This window comes from Salvelinus sp. IW2-2015, linkage group LG8 (genome assembly GCF_002910315.2).
Source record: "Salvelinus sp. IW2-2015 linkage group LG8, ASM291031v2, whole genome shotgun sequence".
Lineage (NCBI taxonomy): Eukaryota > Metazoa > Chordata > Actinopteri > Salmoniformes > Salmonidae > Salvelinus > Salvelinus sp. IW2-2015.
The window spans coordinates 41192176-41215074 of NC_036848.1; the positions used below are offsets into that span (position 1 = coordinate 41192176).

Sequence of the window (22899 nt, forward strand, 5' to 3'; positions counted from 1 at the left end):
CCTCCAAACACGGCGAGTGGAGTTTAGACCAAAAAGCTCTATTTTGTCTCATCAGACCACATGACCTTCTCCAATTCCTCCTCTGGATCATCCAGATGGTCATTGCAAACTTCAGACGGCCTGGACATGCGCTGGCTTGAGCAGGGGACCTTGCGTGCGCTGCAGGATATAATCATGACGGCGTAGTGTGTTACTAATGGTTTTCTTTGGGACTGTGGTCCCAGCTCTCTTCAGGTCATTAACCAGGTCCTGCCGTGTAGTTCTGGGCTGATCCCTCACCTTCCTCATGATCATTGATGCCCCACGAGGTGAGATCTTGCATGGAGCCCCAGACCGAGGTGATTGACCGTCATCTTGAACTTCTTCCATTTTCTAATAATTGCGCCAACAGTTGTTGCCTTCTCACCAAGCTGCTTACCTATTGTCCTGTAGCCCCTCCCAGCCTTGTGCAGGTCTACAATTTATCCCTGATGTCCTTACACAGCTCTCTGGTCTTGGCCATTGTGGAGAGGTTGGAGTCTGTTTGATTGAGTGGGTGGACAGGTGTATTTTATACAGGTAACGAGTTCAAACAGGTGCAGTTAATACAGGTAATGAGTGGAGAACAGGAGGGCTTCTTAAAGAAAAACTAACAGGTCTGRGAGAGCCGGAATTCTTACTGGTTGGTAGGTGATCAAATACTTATGTCATGCAATAAAATGCGAATTAATTACTTAAAAATCATACAATGTGAATTTCTGGATTTTTGTTTTAAATTCCGTCTCTCACAGTTGAAGTGTACCTATGATAAAAATTACAGACCTCTACATGCTTTGTAAGTAGGAAAACCTGCAAAATCGGCAGTGTATCAAATACTTGTTCTCCCCACTGTATAGCATCTATACCAAACAATGACTGTGAATCATGAAACAATACTCCCACCTATGTAATTCTGATAATTATTTTATTATCAGAAGAATTGTGTGAAATGCATGTTAACATAGAGGACTGTTATGATTTGATAGACCATGATCTGAAAATGTCTGTTTTTAATCTGCCACTAGCAAACAGGTCTTACAGTCCTATCTATCCCAAACTCCAGGGTGATCTGGGTAGTCTATTTCCTCTTAGCTGCTGCAGGCAGGCGACTGTTTGGTGATGACCACAGAGGTGGTGGAGGCCACAGTTGTCTCAGCCACCGGAGACAGGTTAAGGTCACCCTCTGGCCCTTTGCCTTGCTCCTCCCTCCATCTCTCCTCTGCCTCCCACAGATTCCTCAACCTGGAAAAAGGACAGTTTTATAAATGATTTATTTGTCATTGAGTTACCATGAAGAGCTTGTGTTGGACCAGAGTTTGACATCAGCATTCATGGTGCACACCAAGGCCAGATTTCCTAGACTGAAAGCACTTCCAAAGGGTTCTCTGGGTTTTAATCTTGGGACATTTGACTGTCCCTTAGGGTGTGGGGGTTAGGATTCAAACTGGATCAAGGGGCCTCTTCATCATGTCTATCAGTACCTGGCGTCTTCCTTAGCCAGAGCGATGCAGGGCTAGTGCAGTCTGCGTCAGCCTCTCGTCCTGCACCTCCCTTCTCAGCTCCAGGCTGTACTCTGACTCCCCTCTGGGTCCAGCTCAGTGTCCGCAGGACAGGAAGTCTTCCCTGCTCGTCCTGCTCCACTCCTCTTCAACAGGCTCGGGTTAGGACACACAGCAGGAGTGAGATTGGCATGAGCACACCATAGAAAAATGTTATAATTAGAAGATACATCTGTATGAAATAGTATTTCTGAGGCTGAATCCCAAATCCCCCTCGCCCCTACATTTGGCGTTCACCATATGCACAAGTGTCCCAAAGCTGAGGGAGTGAAAATTGAGGGTGTAGGAGAAAATTAGACCCTCCAATAGCACCTTCGACCATGCCAGCAAGGCTGCAGGCTCCAGAGCGACGTGGTATCCCAACAAGCAAAGTGATAAGTTTGTGCAGTTTCATACAGAAGAATGGAGGTATGCCTAATGTATATCCCACGTGCATAAAAAAGAAGAAGATTTCACAGCTTTACACATAACAAATGGAATACCGCCCAAATTAAATGTTTAACTGTTAGATGTTTATATCTTGTAAAATGACGGGGAATTTGAATTTCATGTTATTATTTGAATGTGGAACAAATTGCATAACTTAAGTCATGAGTCCTGAAGTTGATGCATTTATTGATCCCCTCACCACTCTGAAAGTTTCATCAACACATGACAAGAGGGCCCTCTGAGCGAGTTGCTATGGGTGAAGGGGTGGTTGGGGATGAACCGTGATTTTCGGAGGTCATCAAATTAGTTGTGTAATATACTTGTGTGTAATCTACCTGTGCTGGGGGGATGATCACGGGGAGGGTGATGTGACTCTAGCTTCCACTGCTGATATAGGTGGGGCTACCATGGTGATCCCTGAGTCCTCAGTGTCTGATGAGTGGGTTGCTGACCCACCACCTGAAACACAGGAATACACTTTCAACAATACCGCGAAGATGTGACCAGCTAAACAATGTAAATTGGGCTATACGGATATGTGGGTACAGTAAAAGATGACCCCTCAACCGGTCTGTGATTTGAGGTTGCCTGCTGCATTGAGACTGGGGTCCACCTCTTCAGGTGTAGACAGCTGGAGACTCCTTGGATTTTCCCATCTGGGTAGAAAAATATTATTGATTGAATAATTTTTGGACATGGGTTTGTCTCAATTGCTAGAATTTGCCATGTGAGATTACCTATAAATGTGGCATTTGACTGAAAGCTGATTATACCAATCAGCCTTCCACAAGCTTCCCACAATAAGTTGAGTGAATTTTGTCCCATTCCTCCTGACAGAGCTGGTGTAACTGAGTCAGGTTTGTAGGCCTCGTTGCTCGCACACGCTTTTTCAGTTCTGCCCACAAATGCTCTATAGGATTGAGGTCAGGGCTTTGTGATGGCCACCCCAATACCTTGACTTTGTTGTCCTTAAGCCATTTTGCCACAACTTTGGAAGTATGCTTGGGGTCATTGCCCATTTGGAAGACCCATTTGCGACCAAGCTTTAACTTCCTGACTGATGTCTTGAGATGTTGCTTCAATATATCCACCAAAGTTTCCTCCCTCATGATTCTATCTATTTTGTGAAATGCACCAGTCCCTCCTGCAGCGAAGCACCCCCACAACATGATGCTGCCACCCTCGTGCTTCACGGTTGGGATGGTGTTATTTGGCTTGCAAGCCTCCCCCTTTTTCCTCCAAGCATAATGATGGTCATTATGGCCAAACAGTTCTATTTTTGTTTCATCAGACCAGAAAAGTGCAATCTTTGTCCCCATGTGCAGTTGCAAACCGTAGTCTGGCTTTTTTATGGCGGTTTTGGAGCAGTGGCTTCTTCCTTGCTGAGCGGCCTTTCAGGTTATGTCGATATAGGACTCGTTTTACTGTGGATATAGATTATTTTGTACCTGTTTCCTCCAGCATCTTCACAAGGTCCTTTGCTGTTGTTCTGGAATTGATTTGCACTTTTCGCACGAAAGTACGTTCATCTCTAGGAGACAGAACGCGTGAATTATAAGTGAAATAATCTGTCTGTAAACAATTGTTGTAAAAATTACTTGTGTCATGCACAAAGTAGATGTCCTAACCGACTTGCCAAAACTAGTTTGTTCACAAGAAATTTGTGGAGTGGTTGAAAAACGAGTTTTAATGACTCCAACCTAAGTGTATGTAAACTTCTGACTTCAACTGTATTTTCAGAGGGACTTGGTGTGCTTACCGTCCTCAGAATGGGGGAGTGTGTGTTTTTATCCCACTCAGATCAGGGGTGTTTGAACCTTCCAGGCAAAACGCGGGGAACTCTGCCGTGTGGTCGTCCACAAGCTCCCCTTCAAATATGCGCCCATTTTTTACAATAAACTTTAACCAGAATGTTCAAAGAGATCTTATTTCCACTCCACATTAACATCTACTCAATTAGAATGATTGCTCTATGGAAGTAGGAAGTGTTTTTTTCCCCTTCACCTGTCCATGTTTTTTGTTGTCCTTCCACTCTCTTTTGTCAAGAGCCCGCGGCTGTAGTAGAAGCTGCCATGGGCATGCCTCAGCCCCTGGACAAAGTCTCCAGTGTACTCATTCCTCAGGGGGTACTGAGAGCCAGGCACTCTCCTCAGGAATCATGTGTGGATCCCCTGTCCATGCTTAGAGAGAGAGGAGGATTTACCAGTCATTTATCAGTTTTACGTGAAGTTACACTAACCATGTCTTTCTCAAAGCAAAATAATGGGTTTATTCATCTATCATGTCATGGCAGATGGGGATGATATTGTTTAAACTACCTGGACCCCATTCTCCCATATCCCTCTGTACTGCTGACCCAGCTGCAGCCACTTCCTCTTGCCTTCTCCATGTCTCACATTGTTCCTCCACTGGCCCTCATACAAGTTCCCAGATGGGTACCTTTGGCAGCAGAGAGAACACATGCAAGGTGTACGACACTGATATAATTTAAACATAAGAACACATTTGATGGGAGCTCATTCATGTGTAACACAGTCTAAACAGAAGTTCACCTACCATCGGCCTCCCCATCCCTCTCTGTTACTGTTCACCCAGTCTCCTTCATACCAGGACGTCACTTCCTGGTTATAGTATATTGCACCCTAATAAACAAACAAATACTGTAAATTAAGCAATAAGCCCGCATTAAAAAGGCAGCGGAAGAGGTGCAGGTTTATTTGACTTGCTCAAGAATTCAACAGGATCATACCTTTCTGTGTCTTTTGCCGTGATGCCACTATGTATATTACTGAGGTAGTAGCACCTCTGTATGTTCCCACACCATGGCGGATTCCACTGCACACCTCTCCCTCATAACACCTACTGTCCAGCCAGGTGTATTTCCCATGACCCATAGGCACATTTAATGCAAACTCCCCTGTCAAATGATGAGAATCAATGGTTCACAGATCACATCTGTAGTATAAGAATAACTAAGAAATTATGTATCTCCTAAAGGTGGTGGACCAAAATAGATCATATTTCACTCCATCTTCCCAGGTGTACACACCATGTCCATGCATAAATCCTTCTGAAAACATACCCTTTGGAAGAAAATCCTTCTGAAAACATACCCTTTGGAAGAAAATCCTTCTGAAAACATACCCTTTGGAAGAAAATCTTCTGAAAACAATACCCCTTGGAAATCCTTCTGAAAACATACCCTTTGGAAGAAAATCCTTCTGAAAACATACCCTTTGGAAGAAAATCCTTCTGAAAACATACCCTTTGGAAGAAAAACCTTCTGAAAACATACCCTTTGGAAGAAAAACAAAGCTTATTGATTTGATGTCATGTTTGCTATTTAATTTTAGGCATCATGTAATGTAATGCATCTTTCTGACTTAGATTCTGTGGACATCTACAAATGCCTAGGTGTCTGGTTAGACTGTAAACTCTCCTTCCAGACTCACATTAAGCATCTCCAATCCAAAGTTAAATCTAGAATCGGCTTCCTATTTCACAACAAAGCATCCTTCACTCATGTTGCCAAACATACCCTCGTAAAACTGACTATCCTGCAGATCCTTGACTTCGGCGATGTAATTTACAAAATAGCCTCCAACACTCTACTCAGCAAATTGGATGCAGTCTATCACAGAGCCATCTGTTTTGTCACCAAAGCCCCATATACTACCCACCACTGTGACCTGTATGCTCTCGTTGGCTGGGCCTCGCTTCATACTCGTCGCCAAACCCACTGGCTCCAGGTCATCTATAAGTCTTTGCAAGGTAAAGCACCACCTTATCTCAGCTCACTGGTCACCATAGCAGCACCCACCCGTAGCACGCGCTCCAGCAGGTATATTTCACTGGTCACCCCCCCAAAGCCAATTCCTCCTTTGGCTGCCTTTCCTTCCAGTTCTCTGCTGCCAATGACTTTAACAAATTGCAAAAATCACTGAAGACTCATATATCCGTCACTAACTTTAAGCACCAGCTGTCAGAGTAGCTCACAGATCACTGCACCTGTACATAGCCCATCTGTAAATACCAACTACCTCATCCCCATACATTTTTTTTTTGCTCCTTTGCATCCCAGTATCTCTACTTGCACATTCATCTTCTGCACATCTATCACTCCAGTGTTTAAATTGCTAAATTGTAATTATTTTGCCACTATGGCCTATTTATTGCCTTACCTCCCTTATTTTACCTCATTTGCACACGCTGTACATATACTTTTTTTCTATTGTGTTATTGACTGTGTGTTTGTTTATTCCATGTGTAACTCTGTGTTGTTGTTTGTGTCGCACTGCTTTGCTTTTTCTTGGCCAGGTCACAGTTGTAAATGAGAACTTGTTCTCAACTAGCCTACCTGGTTAAATAAAAAAATATTTAAAAGATCTTATATCCTGAACAAAAATATAAATGCAACATGCAACAATTTCAAAGATTTTACTGAGTTACACTTCAAAGAAGGAAATCAGTCAATGGAAATAAATGAGGTCCTAATCTATGGATTTCACAACTGTGCAGTAGCGCAACCATGGGTGGGCCTCAGAGGGCATAGGCCCACCCACTTGGGAGCCAGGTCCACCCACTGGGGAGCCAGGCCCAGCCAATCAGAATGAGTTTTTCCACACAAAAGGTCTTTATTAGAGACAGAAATACTCCTCTGCACCCCCCTCCCCCCAGACGATCCCACAGGTGAAGAAGCCGGATGTGGATGTCCTGGGCTGGGGTGGTTACATGTGGTCTGCGATTGTGAGGCCGGTTGGATGTAGTGCCAATTTATCTAAAACAATGTCGGAGGCAGATTATTAGAGGTAGAGAAATTAACATTCAATTCTCTGGCAACAGCTCTGTTGGACATTTGCCTTTTATTGCCCCCAGCACAAAGTGCACATGTGTAATGATCATGCTGTTTAATCCAATTTTTGTTATGCCACAGTTTTCAGGTGGATGGATTATCTTGGCAAAGGAGAAATGCTCACTAACAGGGATGTAAACAATTTTGTACACAAAATCTGAGAGAAATACGCTTTTTGTGCATATGGAACATTTTTATTTCAGCTCATAAAAAATGGGACCAACACTTGACATGTTGCATTTATATTTATGTTCAGGATACAATGTGATATAGACACAATATGGAAATGGCATAATGAAATACCTTAAAGACATGTTCTCCCTGAAAATATGCCACACCTTCACCATGGAACTGCTCTTGATACTTTTCTTCATCATACCTGAGTGAGCAGATTGCTTTCATTGATCATGTAGTTAGCATGCTGAGCAATGTATGCTTAATTTATTATGGAAAAAACAAAACAATATGGAGGCATTGTTTCATGTTCAGAGAGAGAGGCGAATGATGAGCAATGGTTTACCTTTGGACAATAATATTAGGAAGACCAGAGACCATCACTTCTCTCAAATTGTTTGTCAGTGAATGGTGGTTGTCATTAAATCTGTGTCCTATCCCACTCTTCATCTACAACACAGGTGTCAAACTCATTCCACGGAGGGCAGAGTGATTGCGGGTTTCTGTCCCTCCCTTGAACTTGGTTGATTAAGGACACTAATTAGTAATAAACTCTCCACACCTGGTTGTCTAGAGCTTAATTGGAAACAAAAACTTGCAGACACTAATGCCACGTTCACATGTTAGTCGGAACTAGGAACCTCTGAAATGTCCGACTTGCTAACTGGTTATAGATATGCACGTGCCGCATTCAACAATTCAGCAAGTCGATTAGCATTTGAACACGGCATAGGCCCTCCATGGAACGAGTTTGACACCCCTGATCTACAACGTGTGGTTCCAAGACAACACCAGCTTGGGAGCCAAATGGCAAAAATTGACTTATGACTGTTTGTGAGTCGTTTTCTCAGGTTTTTTCTTTTTAACCCCTTTTGCAATTTCACTTGGTCATCCAGCCGATGCAGTTCCGTAAACATACCATGCTAAGGAGCTCAGTACGGAATCCTCAGTATGTCAAGAAAGTATTTACAGTACAAACACCAACAAAATATTGTTCTATTCAAGTTGGGCTTATGTACTGAAATTATAATGTCAGAGCATTTGTGTTCGGATTATTTTATTGAATGCGTACTTAAAATAATAAAATTTGTAGAAATATAAAACAAATATGAAGGCTGAACATGAACATGCAGTGTCAAATTGATTAAACGTTAAGATTGTTTGACAAAAAAAATACCTAACAGTGCTTGGTTTTACATAATGAGTTAGTCAATGTTTTGGGGGTGAAAAGCAGCCTAGTGTCTATTCAGATAAGAGCAGGCCAACACTGTTTAGAGAGGTATTCAGTGTATCTGTTTGAGCTGGTCCAGCTGAGTTGAGAAACCAATTTAAACTTCAGTCTTCTGAGATGATGTTCAAGTTTACAAGGTGTCTCATAGTGGGTCTGCCATGTGGACAGTTCCAAGGCTGCTCTATCTCCCCCATATGAACCACAAGCTTCTTCATCTCACTGGTGCTCAGAGCAGTACCGATCATCACCTTACGTGGGAGACAGAGTACATAGCATCATTGGACCAGGGCACAAATTAAAATTGTGTCGTTGGAAACCTAGTGCAAAAGTATGTTTAAAATACCAAACAAACATTTACACATTCAATCACTGCATAACATACATTATAACTGGTGTATTTGTACTAATAATTCTTATTTAGTGGTTAAATCATACAACTCATTAAATCACAAGTCAATCACATTAATACATCACAAAAACATATACAGTTGAAGTCGGAAGTTTACATACACTTAGGTTGGAGTCATTAAAACTAGTTTTTCTACCACTCCACAAATTTCTTGTTAACAAACTATAGTTTTGGCAAGTCGGTTAGGACATCTACTTTGTGCATGACACAACACATTTTTCCAACAATTGTTTAGAGATTATTTCACTGTATCACAAATTCCAGTGGGTCAGAAGTTTACATACACTAAGTTGACTGTGCCTTTAAATAGCTTGGAAAATTCCAGAAAATTATGTCATGGCTTTAGAAGCTTCTGATAGGCTAATTGACATCATTTGAGTCAATTGGAGGTGTACCTGTGGATGTATTTCAAGGCCTACCTTCAAACTCAGTGCCTCTTTGCTTGARARCATGGYAAAATCAAAAGAAATCAGCCAAGACCTCAGAAAAWAAATTGTAGACCTCCACAAGTCTGGTTCATCCTTGGGAGCAATTTCCAAACTCCTGAAGGTACCACGTTCATCTGTACAAACAATAGTACACAAGTATAAACACCATGGGACCACGCAGCTGTCATACCTCTCTGGAAGGAGACGTGTTCTGTCTCCTAGAGATGAACGTACTTTGGTGCAAAAAGTGCAAATCAATCCCAGAACAACAGCAAAGGACCTTGTGAAGATGCTGGAGGAAACAGGTACAAAAGTATCTATATCCACATAATCTGAAAGGCTGCTCAGCAAGGAAGAAGCCACTGCTCCAAAACCGCCATTAAAAAGCCAGACTACGGTTTGCAACTGCACATGGGGACAAAGATTGCACTTTTTGGAGAAATGTCCTCTGGTCTGATGAAACAAAAATAGAACTGTTTGGCCATAATGACCATTGTTATGTTTGGAGGAAAAAGGGGGAGGCTTGCAAGCCGAAGAACACAATCCCAACCGGGAAGCACAGGGGTGGCAGCATCATGTTGTGGAGGTGCTTTGCTGCAGGAGGGACTGGTGCACATCACAAAATAGATGGGAGGGAGGAAACTTTGGTGGATATATTGAAGCAACATCTCAAGACATCAGTCAGGAAGTTAAAGCTTGGTCGCAAATGGGTCTTCCAAATGGACAATGACCCCAAGCATACTTCCAAAGTTGTGGCAAAATGGCTTAAGGACAACAAAGTCAAGGTATTGGAGTGGCCATCACAAAGCCCTGACCTCAATCCCATAGAGCATTTGTGGGCAGAACTGAAAAAGTGTGTGCGAGCAAGGAGGCCTACAAACCTGACTCAGTTACACCAGCTCTGTCAGGAGGAATGGGACAAAATTCACCCAACTTATTGTGGGAAGCTTGTGGAAGGCTACCCAAAACGTTTGACCCAAGTTAAACAATTTAAAGGCAATGCTACCTAATACTAATTGAGTGCATGTAAACTTCTGACCCACTGGGAATGTGATGAAAGAAATAAAAGCTGAAATAAATTATTCTCTACTATTATTCTGACATTTCACATTCTTAAAATAAAGTGGTGATCCTAACTGACTTAAGACAGGGAATTTTTTACTAGGATTAAATGTCAGGAATTGTGAAAAACAGTTTTAAATGTTTTTGGCTAAGGTGTATGTAAACATCCGACTTCAACTGTAACAACCACTTACCGACTTCCTGCAGGCCCTGGAGGCGAACATCTGCCTGACACGAGACGGTCGACACATGACCCCTGGGCTGTCACTCAACATGAAGATGAGCTCCTCGATGTCCCCCGGACCAAATGTCCAGTTCTTACTGGTTGGCAGGGACACCAGCTTCACCCGCTCCATCACCTGGGCTGGAACACAGAGCGCAATGGAATTCAGAATCAGAAAACGGATAGGAGCCATGCTAGTTTGAAATCCACCTTTTGGAGAGTGTAATTCTAATTTCTTATGGCAAGGTATATTTTACCCCACTAAATATAGGAGTGTTGTTTTCAAATTTTCTTACCCTCTTCATCTATGAGGAAATCAAAGCCATTCTTTCTGAAGATCTCAAGGTTCTCCATGAGAACGTTCTCGCTGACTGCTGTGAGGTGGAGATTCTGTGGACTGAGAACACCATAAAAAACTATAAGTTTAACACAAAATGAGTTAAGTTACCTATATAAAAGTGGTGGTGAATGTCAGTGATTTCTTACACAATGAGTCTCTGTCCTTGCAGTGCAGTGTGTTGTTGAAGCATCTCGAAGTTGTACTTCTCGTCGGTGGCGTGCTGGTCTATCATGAAGATGTCAGAGTTGAGCTTAGTTATGATGAAGCCCAGGTTAAACTGTCCGATTATCTCCATGTCCTTAAAACTGTCTTTGCTATGGGGATTACAGATGGGAACATTTCAACGGATTTAAGTATAATAACTCGATAATAATCATATTGTTATGTCGACCCTGACGAAGGCAACGTGCACCTAAAAATTGGTTCAGAAATGCAATAAAAAAATTAGATTAAATTGTGCCACTTTCTTTTATGGAGATAAAAGGTCAAACATAGTGGTCAGGGAAAAAATATTGTCCTTACAATTAACCAACAATAACCAAAAATAGCAGTTAAATTCCCACCATATCTCTTTCTTCAGCTCATCCTCAGCACTCTGATTCTCTCCAGGGCTGATTTTGGCTCTGAAGCGTCTGTAGCGCAGCCCGTCTTCAGCCTTCTCTCTACGCTGTTCCTGTAGCCTTCTCACCCTCCCAAACAGCTCCTGTACAGAGAACTGCAGTGGCACTGCCCTCTTCTGTACACAGACTGGTGCGTCCACATTAGACCCAGAGGATCCTTCAGAACTGGCTGAATGTGTGGTCTTGTACTCCGAGGAGAACTGACCATCCTCTAGTTTGGCCTTCTTGGCGTTGGGACTGAAGCTCATCTCCACAGACGTCTCTGAAATACGTTGTTCAATCGGCCGGTCGAAGTGCTTAGCAACTGTGCGTTCCTCATTGAAGGGTTCATCGAGTACCTCGCTTTTTATAATGGGTTCGTCATCTACTGTGATGTCTGGTGAGTTGAACTCTGACCCTGTAGTAGCATAGAGACTCTCTGGGGTGGCTGTGGGGGAGCTGTGCTCTGACAGGACGCTCTCTCTGCCAGAGTCTACGTCGCTGTCCGGCGTCCTTCCATACCTGAACCCCTCCAGCACAGACCTCCCCACAGGGGAACATTTCACTGCACCTCGACTGGATTTCAAAGGAGATTGTAAACTTGGCCCGTGTGTGTTCTGACTCTTGTCAGAGCCTCCGAAGAAAGACTGCAGTTTCTTCTGGGTTGGACCAGTGTTAGCAGCTTTAGTAGTGCTCGACTTGGACCCACTGCCTGGGCTGTTGTGCATGGAGAAAGCAGTCTTCAATCCAGCCAAGTTGAGAAAAGGCTGGGGGCTTGGTATAACAGATTCTGAATCATCTCCAGCTTCAGGAGCCATCTCAGATGATGGAACCTGGCATCCTTCCATATCAGATGGAGGCTCTGCTGGTCTGTAGGAATCTTGTAAAGTGTGTTTACTGGTGGTGGAGTAGGACATGTGGTTCAGGCTGATCTTGTTGACTCCAGTCTCGTACATGGCGATGAGAGAGCTTTTCATGATGGCTAGCAGGAGCTTCTCCTCCTGGAGGAAGATCTGACGCTTGTCTGGAGTGACATTCACATCCACACACTCTGAGGCAACAGTGATGTTCAATGCAACAAATGGATACTGATGTCTGTTAAACATGTGATACACTTCATTCACAACCTTGGAGACCTTAGAAGGATCACACGGTCGGTTGTTGATGTAAAAGAACTGTCTGTCTGTGGCACTTCTCCCGACACCATGATCCCCTCGCGACACAAAACCGGAGATTGTGAAGAGGTCTTTGGGTAGGTCTGCATTACTCAGTCCATAATCCTCCTTGATGTTGTCTGTTGGGGAGAGCTGCTGGAATAGAAGCAGACTCTGCAACTGTTTGGGGCCAAATATGGCTCCAATGTTGTCCCTCATGCTCTGTTTGCCGCTGGTGCAGAGGACCGGGGTGCGTTTGCCCTGTCCCGTCTGGTTGGTGCAGGTGATACGAACCCCTGTAGAGACGATGCAGTAGGACTGGAGCACGTGAATCATCTTGGTGTATTCCTGCACACATACAAAGTGAGAGCACAATACTTTATGCATTCCCTAAACCAGTTCTGAAGAAAATACAAACAGTAGAATACAACCAGTCAAAGTAGTGTGTTGACATTCCTTTTAAAGGAGTGCTGTTATTTTAGTCAATTGTGTTGTTGTGATTGAGTAATGTACTGTCCAACCACAGCATGACACACCACTCAGTGTAGATCCAAACGAATATGGCTGACTAGTGACTCATTTCCTCCAGTATTTATGCTGCAGTAGTTTATGTGTCAGGGGGCTAGGGTCAGTCTGTTATATCTGGAGTATTTCTCCTGTCTTATCCAGTGTCCTGTGTGAATTTAAGTATGCTCTCTCTAATTATCTCTCTCTCTTTATTTCTTTCTCTCTCTAGGAGAACCTGAGCCCTAGGACCATGCTTCAGGACTACCTGGCCTGATGACTCCTTGCTGTCCCCAGTCCACCTGGTCGTGCTGCTGCTCCAGTTTCAACTGTTCTGCCTGCGGCTATGGAACCCTGACCTGTTCACCAGACGTGCTACCTGTCCCAGACCTGCTGTTTTCAACTCTCTAGAGACAGCAGGAGCAGTAGAGATACTCTGAATGATCGGCTATGAAAAGCCAACTGACATTTACTCCTGAGGTGCTGACRTGTTGCACCCTCGACAACRACTGTGATTATTATTATTTGACCKTGCTGGTCATCTATGAACATTTGAACATCTTGGCCATGTTCTGTTATAATCTCCACCCGGCAAAGCCAGAAGAGGACTGGCCACCCCTCATAGCCTGGTTCCCCTCTAGGTTCTGGCCTTTCTAGGGAGTTTTTCCTAGCCACCGTGCTTCTACACCTGCATTGCTTGCTGTTTGGGGTTTTAGGCTGGGTTTCTGTACAGCACTTTGAGATATCAGCTGATGTAAGAAGGGCTTTATAAATAAATTTGATTTTGATTTGAAAATAACTGACCTTTTTGATGTTGCGTTGGAATTCCTTGTGTCGGACAGGCAGGGTGTAGAAGAGCTGCGACAGGCTGACTGTGGTGCCCTGCTGCCTGGGGTGGGGTGACCGTTGGGTCAGGTGACCGTTGTGGTCAAACACCAGCTTGGTGCCCACCTGGGCAGCCTCATGACAGGTCACAACACTGAGGTCACTGGGGAGAGAAGAGAGGAGGTCAGCTGATAATACTGCAGAGGAAAGTAGGGAACTTGCATCTGACTCTTAGAATAAGTTCAACTATGTTATACTCTCTATCCATCCAGGAGATATAGAGAGATAGAACACAGCTTTACCTGAGGGCACAAAGAGAGCTGAGGGCTTCCCCTCGGAAGCCAAATGTTTCCACGTGGATAAGGTCAGAGAAATCCTTCAGCTTCGATGTGTGGTGCTTCAAGGCTGTGGGCAGGAGGATAAAATCAAGGGCCTGAGTACAGTGTCCAATAAATACAGTATACTACAGTATGCAATATACAAACATACAATTGGCAGATAAATGGTGTTACTCACTTAGTCCTTCAAAATTAACCTCTTCCACTCCTTTGCCGTTGTCAGACACTTCCACAAGCTCTGTTCCGCTGTCCTTCAATTTAATGTCTACAGATATGAGGTGGAAACAACTCTCCATATTTTGGATTTGTGCAACATCAACAACAACGCATTTCCAAAACAGAAACCATACTACATCCAGTCGATTTACAGTACAGTATTTGCAAAGCACTTACCAACATTGGTGGCCCCTGCATCAATACTGTTTTCAACCAGTTCCTTGACAGCTGTAGCCAGGGTCAACACAACTTGTCCAGAGCAGATCTGATGCACAGAGTGCCTGTCAATGGCCTTGATGGTTCCAGCTGGTTCAGAGCTGTTATGAAATATAATCATCATGACACAAATGGCTTTGGTACACGTATGCAGGTGTTTTCATTCTACACAATTATGTTTCCTTGCAGTTGAGTGTAACATCAATGAACAAGGAAACATGTAGATGGATACTCCTCTCACCTTGCATCCGTCATCTCGACTGTTTGAAGAAAACACCCTAGCTGGTGCACTGCCTGTCTGTATAAGGTCTATATTCTGTTTGTTGATTCTGTTTTCTCTGGTAGCACCCTTTCATCAAACCAAATTCCGGCTACAACTAGATGGCCAGCGTCTGACAAACAAGCTAGCTAGCTGTCATACATGTTGTCAGCGAGTAAGAAAACTTAACGTTAAGTTCACCGAATTCAGTTGTCGCAACAACAAAAATCAGTAAACCGTGATTTAGATTGAAGTGGCTGCAATGAAAACAAAGGTAGTCCTCTTCCTCCTCATGTTGACATCCATCTATCCGCGCGCTTGTTTTGGATGAATCACGATTGATTCTGCGCAGAGAACACGAGCAGAGCTCTTGCTCTTCCTCGTCGGGGTTGGTTAAGCGGATCGCATCCAACTTTAATGTGCATACATTGCCACCTACTGTACTGGAGTGTGAGGACAGTCACGGCCTACCTACCGTACATTAAATTCTCTCCATTGGTCCTGTTCCTGTAAGACTAGTGAAATAGAGCACTAGACACCACTTTCCTTCCCCCCCACTACACCACCCTCTCTAGACTGCTGCGCCACTCTGGAGGCCCCACAAATAGATTTTAACAAACAATTAGTCCCCCCAAAAATACGGCCCTCCGTTGAATTTCAAAATCCCGATGTGGCCCTCGAGCCAAAAAGTTTGCCCACCCCTGCGCTAGTGCCTACATTATATTCAACCCTCTTAGGGTTGTGTTATGCCTGTGTTATGACGTTCTCTTATTGTTAGTTGTTGGTGCGCAATGCGCATCAACAGTTATCTAGGTTTCGCAGGGTCCAAGCAGGGTCATGGCTAGAAAGGATTTAAATTTTGTCAAATCAACGTCAAAAGTTGTTTGACAAAAGCAGTATCCCGTCTTGCCAAGACCATCCAGCAGGCCAATCCCCTGCTGTCTGCCAGTCAATAGAACCACTAAATACTTTTTTTGCATAGGGTTAACCAAAGCCATAGAATATAGACTAAATATATGACTCTGGGGTGAACTATTGAACAAGTCAGTACTTGTAGTTTTCGTTTGAAATCTCTAAAATGTGTATTTTTTCTGATTAATGAAAAAAAAACATGTATGTCACCAATAAAGATTTGTAACATTTCATCATCATCCTTGCCAGGATCAGGGACGAAATGAGATGCTGCAGGGAATGTCTGACTTGTAGCGCAAAATAATAAAACGAACAAGACCGCGGTAATGGATTACATGAATGGATAGGGTTACGTTTTAAAAGTGATACAATCTCATCAATATATAATGATACAAATGAAGTCAGACTTGATTCATAATTTCTCTTCACAGTGGACGTGAAATTATTAAACCGAACGTAATATTCAGCTCATGCTGTTTTAAGACAACGCCCCCTCTCTTTCCTGTGTGTGTTGTTCGAAATGGATGACACTTGACCGTATGGGACTCTTCTGGCGAGCTTGTGTAAATATTATTTGATAATAACGTCTACTTAAAGTAGTTACCGTTCATGCGAAATGGAAAATATTAAAGCTTAAGTATTCTTACAGTTGGACATGGATTTATGCCACAGTTAAATGGCCGACGTCAATATGTTTAGCTCTCTGAACGGGCTCAGAGAGGAAAGTTCGAGTAGCAGCAGCATGATCAACCCCTTGATTCGCCGAAATCTAACCACCACAACGACCAGACATGAGCGGAGTGTGTTTAATTTGACCACCAGTGAAGATGAGGTTGAATTTGACAGTAAGTTGATAGATGAGGTTGAATTTGACAGTAAGTTGATAGACACCCGAAATTGATTCTACAAATATGGCTGTGCTAACTAGCCTCAATCTAACTAGCTAGGCAGTACTGTGGGTGGAGTCATCCTGTTGTCAGCAAACCTACCCACTGAATATACCTGCAATAGGGTCCAGTTGCGACGTCATCTCTCAGAGTAGTCATCCCTCAGGGTCTCTATGCTGCCATCTACTGAAATGTCATCTTTCAATGCATTGCATCTCTAAGAAAAAGTGGGATATCGAAAAGAGTGGGCGTTTCGAAAGGAGTCTTAACACTAGAAGCGCTGGAGTTCCATAACTACTAGAACCGCCATGACTTGATATTTCTATTATTATTTCAAATATTTAATAAAATACATTGTAAAATGAATGCTTTTTATAATAGGGTAGCTAACGTTAGCTAGCATTTACGAAAAACGTAACGTTACATACATGGCTACGGGTAGGTAAAGTTCAAAGACAAAGCTCACAGTGAGTGAATATACATTTTTTTGGGCTACAACTGAAATTCCTTACTGTCATCTCTGCAGACCATGACTAAAGTCCGATAACACAAAGGACATCTTGATTGGCACTTTTTGAAAACCCCACTTCTCCTGATATGGTTCCTTCTGAAACGTCCACTCCTTTCGAAACCCCCACTTTTCCTGAGAGATGCACTGCATTGAGAGATTACATATCAGTAGGCGGTAGCATAGAGACCCGGAGGGAGGACTGCTCTGAGAGACGATATCGGAGCTGGACCCCTTTCCCTACCTAGCCCGGTTTCCCAAAAGCTAATGCCGCGTTCAAAACAACTGGGAACCCAGGAGAAAAAATGAGCTCCGACTGGGAAAAATCGATTTCAACGGTCATCCAACTCGGGCCTCTTTCTAGAGAACCGACCTGAAGATCCCTGACGTCATAATTTTACTTCGTATTATTCAGAGTTCACAGTTGTTTTAAAAGCGGCATGAATTCGTCGTTAACACCTTCGTAAGAACATCGTTACATCTCCGAGCTATTTCCCAAAACCAATGCACTTGAAAACGCCTGTAGTCTTACGCCTGCCTCAGACAACTTGTAGAACAGCTAAGGGCATCGTTAGATGCTTTTTTTGCACACCTGCGTCACTTTATACACAGAAGAGATCCGCTAAACATGGTTTATTCATATTTCTGTGTCCACTGATAACTTCAGAACAAAGGGTGCGTTCGTAAATTGCTTCCAGTGTGTCAGAATGCGCTCTTGACAACATTTGTCTCCAAAATATTGTCCGCTTCGTGGGCGTAAGTGTGAAACTATTCAAGTAAGTTAGTAAATACGTTTTGAAAATGTTAAACTATAATGAGCTGCTTGTTAGCTAGCTAGCCAATTTTACATACTATAGCTAGCAAAGTGAAATATAATCAGCTAGTTAACGTCATATTAGCTTGATGTAGGCCTATTTTTCATTCTATATTAAAAACTCATGTTCCAAATACATTTGTAGATAACAGCAATGGAAGAGGGTGAATTTATTTTCTGCTCCATCTGTCAGAAAAGGGAGTAGGTGTACTAGCTAGATAAAGCAGGTTGTAGGATGACATTATGAAAATATTCTCTAGTTTTAGTCCCCAGAGAGGAAAACTATGAAGACAGAGAGATAATCGCCAGAGCTGTCTAAATGTAATAAAATGAAGCCTGTTTCTTTGTGCTGTCTGAGGAGAGCTGCCCGAAAGCCTGTCTGCAGATGAAGAGGTCCTAGTGAATGTCCCAAGAGACTGCTGGCACATCCTTGTATGTCATGGGTTGTATGTGTACTTGTGTTAGCAAATGTTGTATACAACAATACAGTTAAAAGTCACACACAATGTAGGCTACAAACTTATTACAACTGGAGCAGGCCAATCCTTCTCCTGGAGGTATGCTGGGTGTGCAGGCTTCTGTTCCAGCCCAGCACTAACATACCTGATTTAACTTATCAAACCTAAGGAGTTGATAATAATGTGTATTATTGCTGGGCTGGAATAGAAGTCTACTCACCCAGTAGATCAGGGAGTGGAGCAAAGTTGTATGGACTTTTTGGTTCACCTGAAATTATGCTTTAGTAATAATAGCCTACTTACTAAGATGTCTAACATTTACAAACAAGTTAGATTATTTGTACATTTTGAAATTATATTTTGATTCAGTGAAGTGTTTAATCTTGTTTTAATTATTAACTTAAAATATTATTCAAGATGAACTGTTGTCAATGTTCATTCATCACATATCACAATTCTGCAATAAAAAGGTGTGAAGGGGATCTGTCTCTAATTTGTCTGTGTTGCTTTCTCAAATGAACATGACCTTTTTGTCCAGTTATGAGTTCCCCAATCGGTTTTATTTCATTGTTACTCTGCCTCAGGATATCAGCCATGCAGTGATTTTAACATGTACATTTTGGTGGTGGTGGGGGGGAGTGAGATGCATGCCAGCAAAGCCACTACAATACAATACATTAATTGCACTATAACGGTGCCCACAAACTGTTAGGGCCTGCATAAAGCTGTCCCAACACCTTACCACTGCTACACCTGGCTATCAGCGGTGCCTTGTCTGGCAGCAAAACAGTTCATTCAGCCTCATTTACTGCCTTTAAAAAAAAAATATGATATGGCTGACTTGCTTAAAAATGTGGTTTCTACTGACAATTGAGATGTACAAACTATGGCATAAGGGGACGACAATCTGTAATTTCGATTAAGACATTAATGAGCAAGCTAGGACGGATGTAGTCAATATAACTATTTGTTCAGCACTTTTGAAATGTACAGCGACAGAATTCAGAACATGGGCCATTCTTGCAGTGTTTTCCCTGTACACCAAGTTAGAAACATAGGATAAATAAAGGGGGCATACAAGCAGACAATGAAAGATCTTACAATGTTCAATGATTACATTTCTCAACAACAGCTTATAGGCTACATGTGCACCACCGAGTCAGAACAGTAGGTGAAATTAAGAGGTGAAAATAGACCAAATTATTAGGGTGAGGCACATGGGCTACTAACATCTTACTACACAACATACACTTAGTAATACTTAGCTACAGTAGACATATCTCCCTGGCATATTACATGATTTTTGCAGCAGCATATAACACCCTTTTGCACTCACCTTGTTGTGATGTGCTCACTTCAACAGGAAGGTGGCGTGGCGGTCCTTCGTGGTCAAATTTTGTCATCAAAGAAAGAGAAGGGGGCCGGATTTACAATTCCGAGTTGGATGACCACTCAAAACGTATTTTCCCAGTTTGAGCTTGTTTATTCCCGACTTCCCAGTTGCAATGCTTGCAGTTAGCCACTGTCACTGATTCCTTCCAAACCAGAAACTACTCATTGTTGAATTTACGATTTCCAACTTGTTGAGTAATGTTTATGGCCGATGAGCACGATAATTTTTATCTATAATTTCTCTTCATATGACAAGGTTTGAAAAGGATTTGCCATTAGATTGTCGGCTTGATTCATGATGATGACTGCTAGCTAAGATTTTGAAAGTAAGATGTTGTCATGATCAGTCCAATCAAAGCTACCCTACATATGTGATTTGACGTAATTTCATCTGTGGCCAATGACCTTGAGCCTTCTTGGAAGGGCAATTCTAATGTAACTATATGGCAGGACTCAAAGGGCTAGAATTTTTTATGTATACCCTGTCGTGTCGTTACTATCATTAATGTGATGCCGATTTATTTTATCATATCAATTAACTATGTTTAATTATTATGCTGATTACATTTCTCATGTAGCAATTAACTCATTAGCAATCTTGGGGCAGCACAGTAAAAAGTTTGTTTAATGAGTTACCGTTTCCCGAATTAACTCTACAGATATAAATATATCGTTATCATCTTAGTCATCCATTAGTTATGATTTACCTCGTCAGTCTCATTCTGAACGTCGCAAAATTCTTGGATATCTTCACGAACCCTAGTATAAATGATGAATCAGCGATATACAAATTGGCTTAATTATTTATTTACTAACTAATCACACAGAAATACATAAACACACGGTATTGGTTACTAACACAACGCAATGAAAGGTCCCTAGTGGACTAAACCGATATAATGGCTTGTTACAGAAAATGGTGGATTCAAAAGAGAGGGAAAGGGAGAGACAAAGGAATTCAACTATCGTACATATAACTGATAACTATGCTCATGGAAATGTGAATACTTTGCACATGAACGGCCACTCATTCAAAATAATTGGAATGTACATATTTTTGTGTATATGTCTTTGCTGTCTGTTTCTGTTGAAATCGCCGGTCCGTCTGTGGAGAGTAATTCATCAGAGTCTCTGGTTGTCCACCAGAGGTCACCATGTCCTTTGTAGTTGAAGTAGGTTGGTCTCGGAGTGTCGGTTAGAACGGATCTTCCAGAGGTCTACCTTGCATTGTTCAGCGGGCTCTGTTCGTTAGAATAGAGGTATCTATAGTGGTGAGAGTAAATTGTTTGTCTTCTCGTCTTTGGTCGAGTTTACTAGACTAATGTACTTAGCTGTAGACCGAATTTTCCTGTGTAGTCTTCTTCTTCTTCGAGAGAGAGTTTCAGAGTTTGGTTACTGACTGGATAAACTTGATATGAAAAACCATTTTCTCATTTAGAAGGCTGAGATCACATTTCATCTTCTCACAAATAGTTTCGTATTTAATCACAACATTTAGATGTAAATCTGATACCTGGGAAATATACACATTCAGAGATACAGTTATGTTGTTCTACTGTCCTTAGTTACAACACAAATTAATAACGAATTCGACATGATTGTTCTTTAAGTCCCCACCAACCATTTACCACCTTATTTGTGTAAGGAATATTGTGTCATTCTCCACTTTTGGATGTCATAGTTTTGGTGGGAGGAATCTCCTTGTATCAAAAGGGTTCTTACCCTCAATCCTGCAGAGCCCAAAGGCAGAGTTGTTCTGCAAGGTATTTACGACCGTCATTAAACTGTCCAAGTCCATCCCTCTCCCCCTCTGCAGGAGAGAGAGGGCACTGTAGAGCGGACCCACTGTAACCTGATCCTTCAGATCCTCACAGGAGAGTCATGACAACTCTTACTAAGGACTTAGACTTGGCGGTGACGTAGTGTGCCCATGAGTGACAGAACACCGAGCCAATCACGATGCAACTCTCCTATTTTCTGCTGGCTTGCCCCACCACCACAGAAAGCACTGAGTTAGGCTGAAACACCTGCATTTTGGAGCTGCTTTACTCAAGAAAACAAAAAAGAGACCATGTTTGTATGTGCACACATAATTTGCAAATTGATGAGCTAGCTATATGTTCTCAATTTAAAATGATACCAGTAGATAATGTATATGAGGCTAACCATAAGCCAGATTTCCTACATCATTTTTCTGACATGAAATTGTTTAGTGCAAATCCAACCCTTGTGTTCTAGGTACAATACTGTACATGGGAAAAAATAACCTGTCAATTTGTAGGCTAATTACAAATATCAAAAAGGAAAATAATGTGTTGTGGGGAGCATTTTAATTCTACCTCGTATATTTGCTGAGAATGATTTTAGAATACAGAGACAAAATCAGGATGTCAATGCATGGGGGAGGATTGCTGTTGATGTTGATGATGGGTAAACAGAGATTTGCACAACAATGTTTGCAAGTCAAAGCCACAATTTCCTTTACCCAAATTACCCATTAATGTGAATGTAGGCCTATTTATTTGACAGGAAGTGAGCTATAATCATAAATGTCATGACACAAGTATAATGAAAGAGACATAAAATATGAGAATCATAATGTTAAGATAGCATAATCCAATTGGTAGCATATTAAATGGTAAATTCATGCGTAATGTATCATTTAGAATGTTATAGTGCGTGTTACTGGTGATTTCTATTCTTTGGTGGACACATTTCACAATTGGTGGCTTTGATCACAGTTTTGATGTCTAGGTTGCTTGATTTTCATAGTTAGCTAGCAGCACAAGCAAACATTGTTGTGCAAATCTCTCTTCACCCACCATCAACAGCACCAACAATCTCTGCAATCCTCCTCCATGCCATTGACCTTGTGACTTTGTCTCTATTCTAGCAAAGAAAAATCATATAGAATTTGAAAACCGGATGATTTTTTTTTCTCCATCTTTTTTGGTTGTGCTTGCCCAGAACTAATGACAGGCGAAACTATGTTTCATGAAAGGAAGATTTTCAAGCAAACATCCGCAACTCACCTGATTGGTTAACGGCAGCGGTGGCCTCGTGCAATTTGCATAAAGTAGGGCAGAGCTGAA

The 22899-nt window shown here is 42.2% G+C and overlaps 2 protein-coding genes across 7 annotated transcripts in view; one reads left to right on the forward strand and one right to left on the reverse strand.

The window, feature by feature from the left end:
• Positions 1-7019: 7019 nt before the first annotated feature.
• Positions 7020-17423, reverse strand: LOC111967949 (mismatch repair endonuclease PMS2). Of its 3 annotated transcripts, none has more exons than XM_023993410.2 (10): positions 16751-17423; positions 14539-14678; positions 14324-14410; positions 14110-14212; positions 13787-13970; positions 11289-12826; positions 10872-11039; positions 10682-10782; positions 10357-10526; positions 7020-8511 (listed from the first exon to the last, which is right to left on the reverse strand). In XM_023993410.2, the coding sequence occupies exons 1-10, from the start codon at positions 16792-16794 to the stop codon at positions 8368-8370; spliced, it is 2679 nt and encodes an 892-aa protein (XP_023849178.1). In that variant the 5' UTR covers positions 16795-17423; the 3' UTR covers positions 7020-8367. The 3 variants fall into 3 exon arrangements, with proteins under 3 accessions (XP_023849178.1, XP_023849180.1, XP_023849181.1); XM_023993412.2 differs by having other exon boundaries at positions 16738-17423; XM_023993413.2 differs by lacking the exon at positions 16751-17423 and adding an exon at positions 14819-16133.
• Positions 16252-22899, forward strand: part of LOC111967950 (eukaryotic translation initiation factor 2-alpha kinase 1) — a 39804-nt gene continuing 33156 nt past the window's right edge. Inside the window, exons 1-2 of one of the 4 annotated variants that reach the window (XM_070444944.1) lie at positions 16254-16593; positions 19779-19874. In XM_070444944.1, coding sequence (XP_070301045.1) covers positions 16425-16593; positions 19779-19874 — 265 coding nt within the window. In that variant the 5' untranslated portion in view covers positions 16254-16424. The other 3 variants (XM_070444943.1, XM_023993414.2, XM_070444945.1) reach the window with 3 other exon arrangements.

Excerpts from the sequence above, each read along its gene's own strand:
- LOC111967949 (XM_023993410.2), bottom strand. The coding sequence starts at position 16,794 with ATGACTACTCTGAGAGATGACGTCGCAACTGGACCCTATTGCAG. Across the intron at positions 13,971-14,109 it reads AGCTCTCTTTGTGCCCTCAG|TGACCTCAGTGTTGTGACCT; the intron begins GTAAAGCTGTGT and ends TTCTCTCCCCAG. Across the intron at positions 12,827-13,786 it reads TCCAACGCAACATCAAAAAG|GAATACACCAAGATGATTCA; the intron begins GTCAGTTATTTT and ends GTATGTGTGCAG.